Source organism: Polyodon spathula, chromosome 10, assembly GCF_017654505.1.
Source record: "Polyodon spathula isolate WHYD16114869_AA chromosome 10, ASM1765450v1, whole genome shotgun sequence".
NCBI lineage: Eukaryota > Metazoa > Chordata > Actinopteri > Acipenseriformes > Polyodontidae > Polyodon > Polyodon spathula.
This window is the reverse complement of record NC_054543.1, coordinates 39,383,947-39,399,953: the sequence shown is the minus strand read 5'-3', so window position 1 is coordinate 39,399,953 and position 16,007 is coordinate 39,383,947. Positions and strand designations below refer to the sequence as shown.

The 16,007-nt window shown below is 35.4% G+C and overlaps 1 protein-coding gene across 1 annotated transcript in view; it reads left to right on the top strand.

The window, feature by feature from the left end:
* Positions 1-3,270, top strand: part of LOC121321475 (G protein-activated inward rectifier potassium channel 1) — a 36,871-nt gene extending 33,601 nt beyond the window's left edge. Inside the window, exon 3 of the mRNA XM_041260440.1 lies at positions 919-3,270. Coding sequence (XP_041116374.1) covers positions 919-1,502 — 584 coding nt within the window. The 3' untranslated portion in view covers positions 1,503-3,270. The remainder of the gene's footprint in view (positions 1-918) is intronic.
* Positions 3,271-16,007: the final 12,737 nt, after the last annotated feature.

Here is a 16,007-nt window from a genome sequence, read left to right as displayed (position 1 = left end):
CATTAGAATTGAACAAGCCAATGCAACCGGTTCATTAAAGTGCTAGGTTCCATATACTGTAGCTCCTGGATAACAATTCTATAACTGACATAAAGCAATTTAAGAAATACATTTTGGGGGAGGGAAAAGCAGTTGTACGTCCCAAGAAAGCTACAAGATAATAAGAATACATTTGAATAGCTTCTGCTATATATTATATTATAGGTCTTTCAGAATGAGGTCACTTTGGTTGACTAGTGATGGTTCCTTTTCTGTTATGTTTGTTGTAATGTATGAACCCAATATTACATCAGTGTTTCAATGGGCGGGTTCAAACTGATGCACGAATGTCTATTTCTGGAACATGTATTGTTGCTTCACAAAAGATTAGGCAAGCAGATTCTTATGTTTGCAAAATTGCAAAAATTTACATTACAAATCACAGTACGTAACCCTTTCAGTAAAGACATAAATGGCACAATAAAACAGGTTTATAAAAGGCACTGCATATCAACAGGACACTCAGTACTGCATCTCCAGCCAAGTCCTATCCCTTGTTGGCTGTATTTATCACGTACCTCCTCATAGTAGTGCATACTGATAAATCCTCTTTTCATCACTTGTTTTATCACCAAACCCGTCGATAATGCGATCCAAGTCATTATTTTATTACTATAACATCTCAAAAAGCTCTGCAAAAAAAAACCTCCGACATCGGACCGGAAAGGGAAAATTGTAATGTCGGACCTGGTCGGACATAGGACCATGAAGGGTTAATGTTTATTTAATTTAGAGTATTTTTTTGGTACACAAAGGACTAGACTGCCTGAACTCATTTCACAAGAGACAAGCAAGGGCAACAAAGCACCGGCTCTTTTCGGTTTGACGTATAAAAGCACTTCCATCGCTGATATGATTTTTCTTTAATATGTTTTTCAGGCATGACCTGTCAGGCACGGACTTCCTACACTGAGGATGAGGTTCTTTGGGGTCATCGTTTTTTCCCAGTTATTTCCCTGGAAGAAGGATTCTTTAAGGTTGACTACTCCCAGTTCCATGCAACATTTGAAGTTCCAACACCCGCGTACAGCGTGAAAGAACAGGAGGAAATGCTTCTAATGTCCTCTCCGTTGATGGCACCTTCCCTGAGCAGCAGTAGGGAAAAGAATAATTCTGTTGCCTGCTTGGACACCCTTGAGGACACAAGTACCAAGCTACCATCCAAACTGCAAAAGATGACAGGAAGGGGTGACCTGCCCAGAAAGTTGCTAAGGATGAGCTCCACAACCTCCGAAAAAGCCTACAGCTTTGGGGATTTGTCCATGAAGCTTCAGCGTATCAGCTCCGTCCCTGGGAACTCAGAGGAAAAACTTGTATTAAAGACTGCAAAGATGAGCTCTGACCCTATGAGCCAATCAGTAGCGGACTTGCCACCTAAACTGCAAAGACTTGCTGGTGGAGGTAGAATGGAGGGGCATCTACCCCCGAAACTGAGAAAAATGAATTCAGACCGATTTACATAACTAGAATACCTTGTTTTCTCTTGGCACTATGTTAAATCTGAATAGAAAAGACAAGTTTCTGAAATTTGAGAACAGAAAATATATATTTATTATTTAATAAGGGAAAGGAATTTAGCATTACATTATTGGTTGTAAGTATAAATGCTTTAAAAGAGACTTTAATTTTTAAGGTAATTGTATTATTAGCATAAACTAGCATGTAAGTATCATAAAGCGCATGGAGTACTGCATATACTTTTTATCTGGCATGGTGTTTATATCTGCAATGCTTATTTTGCAAAAAATAACACAAAAAGAAACTAAGAGCCCAATTCTGCTCTAAACTAAAACAAAGGAGATGTATGTTAATAACAGATGCAGAAGAGGGTAAGTTATGATTTACTTTTAATTATTTAAATGTATGTGAAATTGTGTTTTAAAAATCATATTTTTGAATGCATGTTTTGGTTGTGGAAATAGAGAAGAAGGGAGATAGTGGAGGGAGCCAAATGCCAAAACTTATATTACCTGTTTTGTTTTGTTTTTGTTTTTGTTTTTTCACAGCTTATTAACTCTTTTGTTTATTATTTGTTCTTAGGATTTAATGATAGTTTATCTTGTGGCAGAGCTGGCAATTGTTAAGGCTGGGCCAAAATTGTATCTCAAATACCTAACTTTCTTTTTTTTTTTTTTAAGGTGTATGATTTGATGTAAAAAGAAAAAAAAAAACATAGATTGGCATTAAGTATAGTATGAGATATTAAATCTTATATGGAATCCAAAACGCTGGTAGACATCAATAGCTTACTTCCCTAGTACAATATTAAACATTTTAAACATTTCAAATTTTCCTACAAAAAAAGTAGCAATAATGATATACAGGCAATTATATTTTGTAAATGCTTTTAGATAAATCGATGTAAGATAAATCTGTTGTGGCCAAACATGAGGTTACTGTATTTACTGTATACTGTAATCACTGTATGATTATAATCTTAAGGCTTTACAGATAATTTAACATTTTATTTTGTCAGTCAATACAAATATTACATACTTTACTATAACCAATTCAGGATATTAAACCAAAGAACACCCCAGGAGATTTATATTTTAAATACTTTAAATCGCAGATCAAAACGTGCGGAAATGTTACTAGTGCAAATATGAGGACATATATGTACAGTGGTTTTAATCTTTCGCCTCAGAAGTTTTAAATGTAAATCTCCGGAAAAAAAAAGCATTTGAGATAAGAGTCTACCCCAGTGACAGTCTTCTGGCTTGATTGCATATGACGTAGAGGTGATTATGCCATGGGATATGATGAGTGCTTATTTTGCATGGAGGAAAGAGAAAGGCCTACGAGCACATTTAAGTCAAGAAATCACTGCAGACACAAAAGACTGTATTGACTGACAAAAAATAAACAGTAAATTGGCCATTTGATATGGGGTAAATGATACAATAGCCAAGTTATACGTGGATATATACCAGTTATAGGATATATATGAGAAAACCTATAGCTTTCAGGGCTTACCCTGTAATGATCAATTAACATTTTTTGCTCAGCCTTAAGACTTTTGATAAAATGGTAATTTGTCTTGACTGCACAGCAGGTCTGTGTTTCCATACAGTTCTGTAGAATTTGAGCCTGCATTATACTGTATATAATTGTATAAATACATCTACCAAACAAACACATTTTTCAGGCATGCAGAATATTTATTGTAAAGATACACAGGTTGGACTTGTATCCATTACTCCTGTAACCTGAATCTGTATTAAACTTTTCAGCAGCTAGTTGAATTTAGATCTTTACAAATACTCTATTTTTTATTTTTTATAGATGTCTGTTGTCTCTTTTTTGTCAATTACTCATTTTGGCAGCTATCAATAATTTATTATTTCGGGGTTTAGCTTTAGGGTTTTTTTTTTTTGTTTTTTTTCTGGCCGTGCAGAATTTTCATATTAATACATTTGGACCCCATGCTTCTGCTGCTGTTTTTAAATCAGTTTTAAAACAATATTTTCTTCCAGTTTTATACCTATTCATATTAGCTTAATCATGTTAATTCTGTGATGCTTTGACATCCTGATACAATGTAAACCAGGGCTTCTCAAACTCGGTCCTGGGGACCCCCTGTGGCTGCTGGTTTTCATTCAAGCTCTCAATTACTTAACGAGACCCTTAATTGAACTGATTTGCTTAAACAGACTTTTTTTTTTACTTGTTTTCAGCTCTTAAACAGTTGCATATTTCAAGTTAACATTTTATAAGTAATTTGAACTGCAACTGTTTAAGAGCTGGAAACAAGTAAAAAGGTCTAATTAAACAAATTATCAGTTCAGTTAAGTAATTGAGAGCTCGGTTGGAATGAAAACCAGCAGCCACAGGGGGTTCCCAGGACAGAGTTTGAGAAGCCCTGATGTAAACAGTATTATATTTAGTTAAATATAGTTCTCAGTGAAACTGTATATATGTTTACTCTCAATTTCACACAACAGATTTCCTACTATAATCTGTATTCCCTTCCCCCACATCTACCTCGTCCCATCCTCTTCACTTCCCAACCTCCTCCCAGTAAAGAAGTCTGATAGCTGGTATTTTCTTAAGCCAATAATGATCTTGCAGAAACATGTGGCTACAATAATACCAGACCTTCAGTGCACATGCAGTTGACCAGGTGTTATGGAGTGTATCAAAACAGTGTATCCAAAGCTTTGAATGCAGTCCCTATTTTAGCTGGTTACTATGTATGTCTTTGAACATGGGTAACACCTTGTGAAGAGAAGTAGCACAGCTGTCTACGCTCATAGCAGCCACAATCATTTATAAATAGACCCAGAATAACAATTAAAGCTGCCATGCACCTGGGTCTCCCATGGTAATCTAAGGAGCTCACTCCATTGGCAAGCAGACATTAATGTACTAACACAATGGTAATCAGGGCTTAGGGTAGTGGTTGTTAGCAGAATGTTGGGTGGACACTTTGACTCGACATCTGCAACCACTCAAGGATAAATCATAAATCTATTGCTGCCCACAAAATCAGAAACAGCCAAGCTCTGAGCTTCCAGTTCATTTAACATAGCAGTAATTCAATGTGGTACAAAAAAAGAGAACACCTCCACCCTATATAACATTTTAATTAAATTATTCATTCAAAACATTTTCTCATACTCAAGCCAGTATTGTTGGTGAATGACTTTTTTAGGTCAGCATGGATTAAGCAGAACTATATTACATATATATAATATTTTTAGTTTAGATGTTCAGAGTAGATTAAAATAATGTATTATGTTGAATCTAAAGCATTGGATTATTCTTGAAATAAAAAGACTTACCATTAGCACAACACACCACTTTGAAAGCTCAGATCCCTATTCCGAAATCTAAAGTTTGTCGCCATAAATAACTGCATTACTTGTATAGAAATTAAAATTACTAAACTTGCGAACAAGCAAAAATCCTTACATACATAAATATAGGATGGAAATGTTACTCCTGATTACATTGAAGTATTAGCTAAAGCATTATAGGGCATATCTTTAATGAACTTTTGAAAAGAGAATAACTAGACTCAATCGACAGATTCCTCTAAAGTACAGAGTGATTAGAAAGTAAGTTTACCACATCAATCTAATCACTGTATTATTTTCATAACATTGTCATCCTTTCAAATAACCAAGTGTACCAGAAAGAAAGGAATGCAGTTTGAACCCAACGTTACCAACAGCGTTATGAAGAAAGATTGTTTAAATTAAAAAAAATCTGGGAGTCGCAGAGTGGCTCAGCTGATACAACCACAGCTGTGTGGTGCTGGAGGCAAAACCAGTAGGGAGTTTCTCTTCCTCATGCTCACAACGGACCCTACTGGCCAGGCACCTGCTGAGCTCAGATGGACATCTGCAGGGCTGGTCTTTATCCTCTAAAGGCCAGTAGTTTGTGACATCCGGTCCTGGGTGTAAAAGAAGAAATTGGCTTGGTCGTGGAGTTGGAGGATGCACACTGAACCTTCAGCTCTCCTGAGCTATGGGGGGGTCTTGCTGCGGTAAGGGAACATAATTGAATATTCTAAATTAGGGAGAAAACTGAGGGGGAGAATGAAAGGCAACAGTTCTTCTCCCCCATTATTTTATGAGTACTATATAATTAATATTCTGCATTTTTGGTTTTTATTTTCAAAAAAAGTCAGTTTTTTTGTAGATTCTTTTGAAGAGTCATAAACTGATTTACATTTTCTCTTGATTCCTCATCCACTAAAATTATTATATTTTTAATGTAAGCATTTTTATGTAAGCATTTCAATTCAGTTTTTGATCAAGCTAATAGTTACTACGCCCAGCAATTATCACAGAGCTTAGAAGTGACAGAACAAGCTACATGAACTTTTAAGGTTGCAAAAAAAGAGGTAGAATGTTTAAAAAAAGGAAATAATTGGCCTTAAACCATTTCAATCATTTTGGCCAAAATAGGGGCCACACCCTCCAAATCAACAGGGACCAGCCCACATGAAATGATGGCAGGGAGAATAAGGAGGCTACCAAAAGATCTTAATCCAATGGTAAGCGCTCAAATAAAAAAAATCTAATTGAATACTTGACACAAGTGCAGAGCAGGTTAGCACAGCTCAAAATTTAAGCTGGTATTCAACAATAAATTGTGCAAAATGACCGCAAATATGCTACTCTTAAATGAACGTAAGAAATAACATAATGACCAGGATATTTATACCAAAGCGACCCCTCACCCCAAAATGACACGCTCCATAAACGGTAACCGACAAGGTCAATGTTATTATAAAACTACATAAATAAAATGGTATTTCGTTTCACAAGTGAAAGTTATAAAAACTGCATAAAAGTGTATACTACACTCGATCATTCACTCCACAGAATAATGAAAGCCAGATGGGATCCTCCTGTGACCATGGTGAAGTAGACATAGTGCATTAAACAAGGACAATATGTACAATTGCAGTTCAAACGTGCACTGGGACCATAGGCACGGCCAAAAGGCTTTGAACTTACATCCTGCGGCTGGAGTCGTGGAGACCCGTATGAAAACCTGAGCACATCCTTCAATGGAGAAAAAGAGAACAAGAGCACCTTATACTAAACTAATCAAGCATGAACTTTGATCATAGAGACTGTGCCTCAATAATTGTAAACAATGACACTAAACAGTTTACCAAACAATGTTTGGAGTTAGAGGCAAGACTATGGTCCAATAATGATGCGCTAAAGCAGGGGTCCCCAATCCTGGTCCTGGAGGGCCGGTGTCCCTCCTGGTTTTTGTTCCAACTGTACACTAAATTGCTTATTTGGACCAATTAAGCTTCTAAAGTTCTCGATTAGTCCAATTAACTAATTTAGGGGACAGTTGGAACAAAAGCCAGGAGGACAGCGGCCCTCCAGGACCAGGATTGAGCACCCCTGCTCTAAACAGTACAGTCAGAACAATATGAAGGAACACGAACCCAATTTGTCAGTAACTTCTTATTCCTTAAGCACAGTATATTTCTCATTTAATAAAGTGGCAAGAAGACAGTTTACATCCCCTGTGCTGCTGTTTATCATCACGTGCAATCACCCGCTTAACAATGAGACGGATGCATGTGGCGTGGATGAATGTTATTTTGAATTATATTTAAATTTGTATTTAAATATAATTCAAAATTTGCATTTCAAAGCAAAGATTCAACCATGAGCACCAAGGAGCTTTCAAACGAACTCTGGGACAAAGTGTTTGAAAGGCATAGATCAGGTGATGGGTATAAAAAATATCAAAGGGCTTGAATATCCCTTGGAGCACAGTCAAGACGATTATTAAGAAGTGGAAGGTGTATGGCACCAACAAGACCCTGCCTAGATCAGGCTGTCCCTCCAAACTGGATGACCGAGCAAGAAGGAGACTGATCAGAGAGGCTACCAAGAGGCCAATGGCAACTTTGCAAGAGCTACAGGCTTTTATGGCAAAGACTGGTCAAAGTGTGTATGTGACAACAATATCCCAAGCACTCCACAAATTTGGCCTGTGGCAAGAAGGAAGCTATTACTCAAGAAAGCCCACCTTGAATCCTGTTTGAAGTATGCAAAAAAAAAAAAACTCAGGATATTCTGTTGCCATGTGGCAAAAAGTTTTGTGATCTGACAAAACTAAAATGGAAATTTTTGGACTAAATGCAAAGCGTTATGTTTGGCACAAACCCAACACAGCGCATCACCCAAAGAACACCATGCCTACTGTGAAGAATGGTGGTGGCAGCATCATGCTATGGGGATGTTTCTCATCGACAGGGACTGGGGCACTTGTCAGGATAGAAGGGAAAATTAATGGAGCAAAGTACAGAGAAGTCCTTGAGGAAAATCTGCTGCCCTCTGCAAGAAAGCTGAAACTGGGACGGAAGTTCACCTTTCAGCATGACCCAAAGCATACAGCCAAAGCTACACTGGAGTGGCTAAAGAACAAAAAGGTAAATTTCCTTGAGTGGCCCAGTCAGAGCCCAGACCTAAATCCAATCGAAAATTTGTGGCATGACTTGAAGATTGCTGTCCATCAACACTCCCAAGGAACTTAACAGACCTTGAACACTTTTGTAAAGAAGAATGGTCAAATATTGTCAAATCTAGGTGTGCAAAGTTGGTAGAGACCTATCCCAACAAACTCACAGTTATAATTGCTGCCAAAGGTGCTTCCACCAAGTATTAACTCAGGGGGGTGGACACTTATCCAATTATGATCTTTCAGTTTTATATTTTTAATATATAATTTTTTTCTCAAAAAAAACTTTTTTCCCCTTAACAGTGTGGAGTATGGTGTGTAGATAAGTGGAAAAAAAATCATCCTTTAAATGCATGAAACTCTGAGGCACTGACACAACAAAATGTGAAAAAAGTTCAAGGGGGTGTAGACTTTCTATAGGCACTGTGTGTGTGTGTGTATGACAAGCATGATGGATGTTTGGTTATTAAGCCAAACTGTTGTTAAAAACATCATAATGTGCATAATCCTTTATTATATTTCAAAGGATTTTATGGTATGAATTTGAATTTTTGACAGTGAAGAAGGTTACCAAGACTGGAGGTTAGAATTAATGGGGAGTGGTTGGTATCCTTCTCCCCATTTGGTCCCTATTTAAATGTAATGGTTGAACTTAATGTAACACATTATCATATGTTATAGAAAGCTATACAAATGGAGAGTTACACCAACAATTAAGTGAATTTGGGTGTCACAATTTAATTAAAAAAAGCTCTTCTGCAGTAACATCAGTTGCCAAGGCGACATGGCGAGTGGGGAAAAAAAACCCTCAGAAATGCCTTTAAAACATTCATTGTAACATTTGTAGAAATGCAGCTTTTGAGTCAATGATCAAAGTTGAGTCAGCACAGCTTTACACCACAAGCCAAACTGGAGTTCAGACAGAGGAATAAAGATTATTAACAGAAGTGAGAATGCACGGGCCGCCCACAGGCTTTTTCAGGCCCAGGACAAGATTTTTTTTATTTTATTATTATTATTTTTTTTAAGAATCTCTACTCTGTTTAGGAGAGTTTCTATTATTACTATTCTATCTTTCATTTATTTTTCAAGAAGAATTGATTTTGAGAGTTGATCATACTGTCAGCAATTGATATAATTAACACAGATTCTACCAACCTGTAGGGAAATTGGTGTAAGCTTCTGAAAGCAATATAGAAGCTCATTATATTTATTGTCTTTTTGTACCAAGTTTCGAAAATTAAAATAATTACATAGATAGGAAGCATAACACGGTAACTTAAAAGTTAAATGCACACAGTGACTAATCCCCTATATGATATATATATATATATTATAGATATATATATATATATATATATAATATATATATATATAATATATATATATTTACTATGTATGCTTTGTTTTTGTGATTGAATAGTGTTTCAATCAACCAGTAAATATTAAATCAATTTAAAAAAGCCTGCCCACGAACAGTTTTGTCCAAGAGATTTTTTTTTGTTGTTGTTTTTGTTTTGATTAGGTAAGTATAAAGAAAATGATTGAAATAATCCAAATTTAAATCTCAATTGTTTCTCAGACTAATGGCCTACCTACGACAGTGCAGGTTAAAATTAAGTACTGTATTAATTATGTGTACAGAATTTTAGTTTACCAATTGCTTTTATTATTACATTTCAGTTAAAAAAACAAAACAATCATAATTATAGTATAGGCCATTCCTTTTAGTTTAATGATTACTACATACTGTAATTCTATTACTGCACATGGCAGTACATTTCCTAACACGTATGCACACACATACCCTTTTTTGTAGCAGTACATTGCATTATGTTTGCCAAAGAAATTATAGAAATAAGTCTTGTTAAGTTATGCTATTTTTTTGGCAAATTGGATCATATATTTGATAATGTGTCACTAACATTTTAATTAGTATGCTAATGTGTGCTGAAATGTCAGTCATCACTTGTCCAAGATTATGTTAGATTTATATATATAAATAAAATATGATGAAAGGGAACCCATTTAAGAGCATGTTTACAGGCCACCTGCAAGAAGACCCCCTCCCCCTCCCCATTACTGCAGTTGGAAATTAAAAAAAAATGTTTACTTTGTTGCATGACACAGCTTAGTCTAGCTGAGACACAGTTCTTACAAGAACACCATTGATCTTCAGCCTATCCCACAGCATTCCCAAATCCCCCCTTCTGACTGCATAAGAGCTCTGTAAAAAAAAATCATAGTGTTTTCCCTTAAACCAAATCTGCCTCAATTTGACAGATTGCATATGCTTGCTCATCTCATGTTGCACCTGCTTTGGACAGTGGGACCTGTCCTTGCTTTAATTCTTTAGAGCTACCATACCCGTTCACTGGCTCCTCTGTGTGGCTCCTTGTTTGATAATCAGATGGCTTCAGCCTTAAGTTCTTTTTCAAATAAGCACTTTTTGTCCCTGACAGCTGCAGATACTGAAGTAGACATCACTTGAATTTGATTGCTTCTATTGAATTTTTTTTTTTCTACATTCCCAGGAAAATTGGGTTTTTCAAATACAAATTAAAATATTGTATCCAAAAGATTCTTTAAAATAGGAGGAATAAATTATAGCTTTTAAATTGGTTGTAGTTAATTACTGATTCTAATGTATTAACTTCCATACCTAATTCATGTTTGTTTTTAGTTTTTTTGGTTTATCAAATGTTTGTAAATATTACTATTATCATTACAGTACACATCTTCAGGCATTCACTATGCATTCATTTCCAAGTACTTATTCCAGTGATGTTTCAATGTCTGTAAGCCCTCTGAACTATTTTACTGGTCAACACTACTAATTCAACTATAAGTAGAAACTGGAACCTTTGATTCTCAAATGTGAAGGATTATTCTTGGTAAAGCATTTTGATTAGAATTCAACAGACAATGTAAATAAACAGTTTATAAAATATTTGTTTCAATTGAACATACAGTACATGTGTACTTAATGCTTCGTACCCTTTGAGCACATGTACTGTATTTATTTAACACTTGTATGTTCAGCTACAAGGGGATACTTAAGAAGGTTACATCTTCACTAAAGAAATATTTCTTCAGTCTTGCATTTTTATTCATAATTCTTCTGACATGATCATCACTTTCTTCCTTTATTGACTAGCCTACCAATGTATTGATGGGAAATGTATTACTGCCTGTAAAATAATTTCCAAGGTATTGAGAAATTTGCATTGCAGTATACATTTGGAGGATTCAGCAAATATCTGAGGTTGCCAAGAGACATTTCTTTTATATTTTGTTATTTCTATGTGACACACACACACACACACACACCATATATAGCATAGTCACTTTTTATTTCAAAAGACAAAGAACTGGGGTAAGACTCTGCCATCTCCTTTCATTTGTTAATTTGCAACTAACAAGGATAAAAGTGAGTAATGACTAAATATATAATGACCTTTCAGAATAATTGTGTTTCTTCAGTACATGTATTATCAGGAAATGGTTTAGGGCACATGCTACTTTAGATCATAATCCAAATATAATACCAGTGAGCCCAGAAAAATAAAACCTCAATAGAGTTAATAACAACAACTATCCATATATGGTCTTAATCAAAAACAACAAAAAAAGCTATTGTCTTTAAGAAGGGACACACAAGCAAAACAAAGACAAAACTGAAAGCTCTTGAAAGTAGACTGGTTAGATGTCAGTTTCTCTAATTCTAGCTGTGTTTGTAAACTTTCAGAAACCCTGTCTCCCATGTGTTTGGATCTATACTGTCAGGCTGCAGTTCCAATCATGCAGGGAAAACCTGTTGTTGTTTCGATGTACCAAAGAATAATTGTTATCCTTCCATGTGAGTCACATTTTATATTCACAGTCAATACAGAGCACAAACAGTAGAACAAATTACTTTTTATAACCAAATGTATATTAAAACATAGTAATATAGATTCTATAAGCCATTAATAATTGTTAATTCTAAATAATAATATCTTCATTTTTATATAGCACCTTTCATAGTGGACCACCATCACAAAGTAGTTTAAAAGACAGAGCACAAAGAGGTTAAGTGACATGCTCAGGGTCAGACAATGAATCAGTCAGTGGCAGTGGTGAGATTTGAACCAGTGATCTTCTGGTTACAAGCCCCTGGACTTTAACAACTAGACCACACTGGATCCTATATCTTCTATAACCTGCCCACAAATTACAGAAAAGCTATGGCAATGCTTTATAAACAACTAGCTTGGATAACACGTTAACAAATGTGTCATTGATTCTTAACTCAATCATATCAGTCAAATGGCTTTAAATTTGTTTAAAAGCATTTTTAAAGACAACAGTCCTTCAGGGGCATTTTATGAATAGATTGCTATTACTAAGGATAAACAAAAGAAGAACACAATTTGTTAACACACTAGTACACTAGTTGACAGATTGTTTAAAAATAGAGCCCATTAAAAAAAAAAAGTGTGACCAAATGCATTATGATTAATCCTAACCCTAAAGCTCCGTAGCTTTGGATACAATCTTGTAATGAAGAGGCTTGTTTTTGCATTTGACCAACAGATAAGCCATAAGAATCAATGCATTTTTAAATACACGTTAGAGTAAAATACATGTTTATTAAGGAAACAACCAATATGCAAATTACAACTCAATTCCCAAACTTCAAATATCCCACAATGGCACCTAATCCACTGTAAATACACCAAGCTGTTTTGATTTCTTTTCATCCATTTTGTTCGGATCCATTTAACAAGGAGGCACATACAAAACAGAAACATTCCAATTCAGCTTTTCTAATTGGCTGCATTTAGTTTCTGAAACCTTTCACAACAGCAGCAGTAAAGCTTCCCTGTTTGAAGGCTTTAGTATATAAATTAGACACAAGGGGAGAGAGAATAATGAAGACCACACAGCTGCACTGCATTTTCTAATAATAGTGACTGAATTAAAAATTGGCAGCGTGTGTTAAATCAGTGAGTCTAACCTAATACATAAATTATATTAATATAAAATATATTTATCATATTTTCCAGTTCTACACGTAAACAAGCTCTGTCAGTATACATATTAAATTGATAATGTACGATTAACTGGATAAAAAAAATAGGTGACTGAATTACAAAATAGGTTTTTACAAAGTGTGATTTTTTACAGTCTGTTGGGTTTGGTGTACAAAGTAAGCCCAAAGTGAACAACCTACCTACATTGTTGAAAGAGCTTTACATGCTGTGTACGTGTCACAAAGACGGCCGGAGTGGGTAGCGTCAGACCAGAGCCAGGAAATAAACAACGAGAGATGGAGTTTGGTGGAGCTGAGTGTTTGTGTTCAGGATTTAATAAATAAACAGAACAGAAAATAAAAAGGTTGTAACATACAAAAACCACAGGACACATTCGCCAAAACAAAAGAGACAAACAAAACGGACTATACAAACAAAACACGGTGAGCTTCTATTTCTCTTAATACGATTACAATTACCTCTGTCTCCAATCCCGTTCTCCACTCACCGAACACACAACCCCGAGTGGGTGAAAACATGCTGCTTTTATGCAGCTGACACGAGACTCGACTGCTAATCAATCACACAAATGGAGTCGCGGTACAACTGTACGTGAATTAATAAAGTACAATTCCCCGTGCTCACATATTACATTTTACTTGCATGTGAAGTGCTGTGCAATCCTCTTGCCTAAATACAAATATACATTTTAAACACTCGTGTTACACAGACCAGTTTATATCCCCCATGTACCGATGACTATATACCAACATTATCACACCACAAGTAACATATAACAGAAAATACACACAGGGGCAGGCACTTCGTCACAGTACGTTATTTACCTAGCAACGTGTGCTTGCCATGGGCACTTATTAAAGCAACTTCGATAGGACAAATGTGTTGTTGCTTTACTCCCTTATACAGTAGGCCTGCAGTAGGAACATTGACCTGATTAGATGCCTTAAACAGAATGCCAAGTCAGGAGTAAATTGACCTTCTGAGAATGATGCAAATGGTAGGTCATGAAAATGCTGATGTATGTTTTTGCAAGGGAGTTGCTTAAAACAAATGTAAGTCCTTGAGATGGAACAGAATCCATTACGATGCTCATAATCTAGCTCTGCTCCAACACTGTTCAGGAAATGCAACAGCTGAAACAGCTGGTTCGGAAGATCAACTCTCCACAGACCAATTTGAAATGAGTCCCTGATTTAACATTACATTTCGATCAACTGAAATTTCCAAAAGTAATTGCATAAATGAATGCATATATCAGTGCCAAACACATGCAGTGCATCTTGCCTTTCACCGTATGTGTACAAATATATGCAATTGATTTCATATTTAGCAGTCCATCTGTTTGCTATCTGCCTGAAGAAATGAAACTACTTTGTTGCATACTGCTGTAAAATGCTGTTCTCAATATGTGGTTTAAAATGTTCACCATCATACTGCAATTGTGTGCTATGAGTCAGAATTTTTCAGGAATATCTTTACTAAACAGCAAACATATGTTGTGTAATTTTCAGAATAGGTAATAGTGTAATATATTATTGATGATGTGCAGCATTGAGTCAGCTGTGTGAAACGTAACACATCTGGTCCATGGCAACTGCACAGCAAAAATTTTCCCTTAACATGTGACTATTTATTTTAACATACCAACAACTGTACTATAAGTATTCAAATAGCCAAGGTTTTGTAAATAGGTTAACCTATCAGCAAAGCTGCACACTCCAACTGTATCAAAAAGCATCTGTTTTCATAAAGTCTTTAACATAAGGAAATATATATAGCTATATTACTCACTGTGGATGCATTACAACATATTCTGAATTTTTGTTCTATTAAAAAAAAAAAAACTATATAAAAAAAAAAAATCTATATAAATAATCTAATATCAAAAAACACGCTGCTTACAGGGCTTTTAGTGCAAGTATGCTTATGGATAAGAAAAATAAATAAATAGACAAAGCCACTTTTTTTAGAATTTATATTGTGTTTTTTTATTATAGCGAGTAGGCGGATCACTCTTGCTACCATCACCTGTCGGACTGTCTCCCCACAAATACAGCAACGTGAGAACCTGCTGTGACAGAGCCACCAAGACCCAAGAGTATATAATTGCAGAACGAAGGCACGCCCAAAGCGTGTCTCACACAGGGTAGTATGGCAAGCCAAATGATCATTTAGAGATATCTCAAATTGCATTTTAAGATATCTTGAAATATTCAGAGATATCTGTAAAACATTTCAAGATATCTCAAATAGAATTCCAGGTATCTTTAATTGTGCAGTTTTTAAGATATCTAAAATTAAAGATATCTCTAAATCAATTTGAGATATCTAAAAATGAAATAAAGATATCTCAAACTGATTTACAGATATTTTTAAATACTATGGAAACCATATGGCTTGTACTAGCATGGTAAACCAAACTGTTATTTACAGCTATCTTAAAATGAGGGTTTTAAAGATATCTCTAAATAACTTCCTGTTCATTTAGCAATATCTCTAAATAACTTCCTGTTCATTTGGAGATATCTTTAAATGGACAGGAAGTCCATTGAAAATAATTTAGAAACATCTCTAAATGAACAGAAAGGCATTTGAAGATATATTTACTGAAATTAATGCATCAGTGTTTATCAAGAATATTAGCATTATTTAATTATTTTTTTTTTAAATTTTATAGGCCACTAAAATGTGATTAATTTGGATCACGGACCACTCCTACCAAAAACACGACCTTTTTGTAGCAAAAGGGAAACAGTTCTCAAGTCTTCTGTCAGGCCTACAGGTTTGTGAGATAAATAGATAAATAGATAAATAAATAAATTAATAATTTGTGCGTGCGCAGGGGTTGCATGAACTCCATCATGTCAGGGCATCGGGTGCATGCCTTTCCAGGGAAAAAAAGAGTGCCATATTTCGCTCCTGGGTGTGGTTTGTACAGCTGAGACTTCAACGTGAAATCCGTTCACCAAAAGAATTCTGTCGTTTGTG